The sequence below is a fragment of the Solanum lycopersicum genome, chromosome 6, assembly GCF_036512215.1.
Source record: "Solanum lycopersicum chromosome 6, SLM_r2.1".
Lineage (NCBI taxonomy): Eukaryota > Viridiplantae > Streptophyta > Magnoliopsida > Solanales > Solanaceae > Solanum > Solanum lycopersicum.
In genome coordinates, this window is record NC_090805.1 from 33,801,551 (window position 1) to 33,805,835 (window position 4,285).

Consider the following 4,285-nt stretch of genomic DNA (forward strand, 5'->3'; position numbering starts at 1 on the left):
CCAGACCTTGACCTTTTCTTTTCTCATCAGCTTGAAATCCCTGAGGTAATTGCATATATACTTCTTCCATTAAATCTCCTTGTAGAAAAGCATTATAAACATCCATTTGTTGAACATTCCACCCTTTTGCTGCTGCTACAGATAACATTGTTCTCACTGTCACCATTTTAACAACAGGTGAGAAGGTTTCATGATAATCTAATCCTTCCTTTTGATTATAACCCTTAGCTACCAACCTAGCTTTGAACCTTTCAACCTGTCCATCAGCTTTGTACTTGATCTTATACACCCATTTACAACCCATGGCCTTTTTTCCAATAGGTAATTCAACAAGTTCCCATGTCTTATTGTCTTCAAGTGCCTTAATCTCCTCTTTCATAGCTTGAACCCGCCTTTCATCTTTCATAGCCTGATGATAAGTACTTGGTTCTTTCTCCATTGAAGAGTTGGCAATATAGCATCGATATGACCTTGAAAGACCACTATAATCAATGTTATCTGATATAGAGTACAAGCAATTTGACTGGTGTTTAGATTTCTCTGATTTTGTTAGAACAAAATCTTGCTGCCATAATGGAGCCTTGCTTGATCTGCTGGACCTCCTCTGTGTCATTACAACATGATTATCAATGTGATTTCCTTCTTCTCCTGGCACATTATAGGTAGAAGCAGTCTCTAATGCAGGTAAAAGAGCTGTGTAATCTTCAACAGCATTGGCATTCATAGAAATTTCTGCTTGGCTATCTTCCATAAACTCCAAGTTAGTATCATGCAAAACATCTGTAGAATGAGACTGCAAAACATCTGTAGAATCAGACTGAAAAGGAAAAATATTTTCAGTGAAGATCACATCTCGACTGATAAAGAAAATATGATGTTCAAGATCATACAATTTGTAGCCTTTCTGCGTAGTTCCATATCCCATCAAGACAGATTTAGTTGCTCTTGCACCAAACTTATCTATCTTTTGTGTATTTGTAGCATAACATAGACACCCTATGATTCTCATTTATGCTATATCAGGTTGTTTTCCAAATAGTACCTCAAAAGGAGATACATTATGCAAAACAGATAAAGGAATTCTATTGATAATGTGCACAGCTGTTAATATGCACTCTCCCCATAATCTAATAGGTATGTGTCCTTGAAATCTGATTGCTCTAGCCGTTTCCAAGATGTGTCTATGTTTTCTTTCCACCACACCATTCTGTTGAGGTGTGTGTGGACAAGAACTCTGATGTATGATTCCATGATTAGTGAACAAATCAACACATTGAGAATTGAAGAACTCCCCTCCATTATCTGATCTCACAGCCTTAATTTGTATATCAAACTGAGTTTTAACCATCAAAATAAATTGTCTAAGTATAGTAGAAACATTTGACTTGAGATGAAGCAAGAATACCCAAGTCCATCTGGAATGATCATCAACTAATGTAAGGAAAAATCTCATGTTATTATGTGTAGAGACTTTATAAGGCCCCCATACATCCATGTGAATTAGATCAAAACATCTAGTACTTCTATTGCTACTAGCATGAAATGGAAGTCGAATTTGTCTTGCTAATGGACATACATCACAATGACTCATGACAGAACTCTTATGGAGCTTAAGCATACTGATTTTTCTAATCACATTCAAAGGCACATGGCCTAATCTTTGATGCCACAATACTTCATCCTCACATCCTCTTGCTGCAACAAATGACTTTGATCTATGTGAAAATCGATCTTGATTCTTCAACATGTACAGTCCATCTTCCTCTTCACCAATCTCCTTCACTTTCCCAGTGAAGAGATCCTGAATGAAGAAGAAATCAGGATAAAATACAATACAACAATTCAATTCCTTAGTCAGCTTTGACACTGATAAGAGATTGAACTTAAAATCAGGTGCACATAAAACATCTTCTATAACATCACCTCCTTTAAGTTGAGAACTGCCTGAATTGGTAATGAGTGTTGTGTCACCATTAGCTAACTGAACCCTTCCTGGATTTTTTACTGAAGATCCAGGTTTCAATAAGGTAAGATCTCTAACCATGTGATTAGATGCTCCACTATCCACTATCCAATCTGAAGAACAATTAGCTGCAGCATTACAAAAAGAAGTACCTGCAAATGTACCTGCCATATGTGCATTAATCTCATTCATGTTGTGTTTCTTCAGCATTTGTAATATCTGATTATATTGATTTGGCGTGAAGTAAGAAACAGGTCCAACTCCTCGACTTGTACTTGGTCCAAATTGAGATTCAACTTCAGATCTCTGTTGTCCTTGCATTTGTGAAATCCCTTCTGCTGTTGAAGCTTGTACAATATTAACTCTTTTCTTTCCTTTCCAATCTGAAGGATATCCAATTAATTGAAAACATATATCCTTTGTATGACCCTGCATATTACAATGAGTACAGTGCTTTAATTTGTTACAATCTTCTCTGGTATGTCCTCTCATTTCACAATGATCACAATAAGAACCACCTCCTCTTTGTTGACGACTAGATCCATAACTTCTACCTCCTTTTCCTCTAGAACCTGATCCTCCAAATTGATAACTACCTGACTTATTTGTCAATAATGCAGTAGGATCAGTGATGCCTCCACCAGAATATTCACCGCTGAGTTCACGTTGACTCTCATCTTGTACAATCATGGCATAACATTGATTAACACTGGGTGGTGGATTTAGCATAAGTATCTGGCTTCTAGCTTGTGCATAGCTTTCATTCAAACCCATAAGAAACTGTAAAAACTTCTGCCTATCCATACTATCAGAATAATCCTTCGATTTAACACATTCGCAAGATGGAGGAGGAACTATTGAATCGAATTCATCCCAAAGGTCTTTCATCTTTGAATAATAAACTGAAACAGGGGAAATACCTTGAGTATGTGTAACTATGGCTTTGTGAAGATGAAAAATTCTGGACATATTGACTTTATCAAATCGTTCCTGCAGATCTAACCAAACTTGAGCTGCATTTGATCGAAAAAGAATTTCATTGACCAAATCCTTGCTAACATTGCTCATAATCCATGACAGGACCATTGCATTAAATCTGTCCCACTGTTTCTTCTCAATTTCAGTCGTGAAACCATCTCTTTGTATGCTGCCATCTATGAATCCTAACTTGTTCTTCGTGAGCAAATTCAATTGCATCGCCCGACTCCATAACGTATAATTCTCCATTCCAGTAAGCTGTATCCCAATTTGCACTGCCCCTGGTACATCGGAAGATCCCAGAAACAGAGGATGATCATGATCTATCTTCTTCGCCATTGATCATCAACTGTAAGCTACAGAATTGAACAGAATTTAACAGATCTCAATCCCTAAGCTCTGATATCATGAAGGAAACTGAATCTGATTGCACAATTGAATTATGGAGGAAGAAGCAATCACAATTTTATTATTGATCAGTTCAACCACAATGTATTACTCTTTACATATATATACACATGTATTAAGTGACTTATTTACAAGAAAACCATCTTCTAGAATCTTCTCAATATATCCTAACTAACTATCAACTAACTATCAACTAAATATTAACTAACTATCAACTAATCTAGTTAATTATTTACAATCTCTAATACATTTGACCTAACTTTAATTTAGGACCACAAAATTCAAGTCTTTTTATATTCTTAAACTCTGTGTTAAATCAAAACAGATTATTTTTTATGAAACGATGAGAGTAACTTGTCTATTAATTTAATTCATCGGCAATATGCTTGTCAGAAGTAGCTTGGTAGAACCTATTTGTCTGTCTTTTTGTGTTTTTTTTTAACAATTTTGGACTGAAGTTTGTAAGTGAAAAATAATATGGATAATAGAGTGAATGATATTCGTGAAGTTTTTTTTTCTTTTCTTTTTAATGGTCATGAAGTTGAAAATTTTTATTTTTATTCTGGTTAATGCTTATGTATAGAGAAAATGGCAAAAATGATTTTTTTTTTATCGGATGTACCCGAAGGGATGCAAAAATGGTTTTGAATGTAGGTTTAAAATAGTTTCTTACATATATATTGGATAATTTAAATAGTTAACGCTTTTAGTTTCGTCAAATATTTATCCGTTAAATTTACTGAATACTATAAAGAGAAATTAATGAAAACTCACTTTTAGAGTACATTTTTTGGTAGTTTTTGGAATTTTTTAAATATCTATTTCTAGGGTGTAATTAAATTTTATAGAATTTTTATATATCTCAAGTGTTTAATACAATTTTTCTGTTTAATATTTTAGGATTTGATAGAATTGTTTTGATGTTTATGACTAAAT

The 4,285-nt window shown here is 34.4% G+C and overlaps 1 protein-coding gene across 1 annotated transcript; it reads right to left on the bottom strand.

The window, feature by feature from the left end:
* Window positions 1-1,625: 1,625 nt before the first annotated feature.
* LOC109120463 (uncharacterized) lies at window positions 1,626-3,492 on the bottom strand. Its single transcript, XM_026031718.2, has 3 exons — window positions 2,116-3,492; window positions 1,924-2,004; window positions 1,626-1,801 (listed from the first exon to the last, which is right to left on the bottom strand). Exons 1-3 carry the CDS (start codon window positions 3,278-3,280, stop codon window positions 1,767-1,769), a joined length of 1,281 nt encoding a protein of 426 aa, XP_025887503.2. The 5' UTR covers window positions 3,281-3,492; the 3' UTR covers window positions 1,626-1,766.
* Window positions 3,493-4,285: the final 793 nt, after the last annotated feature.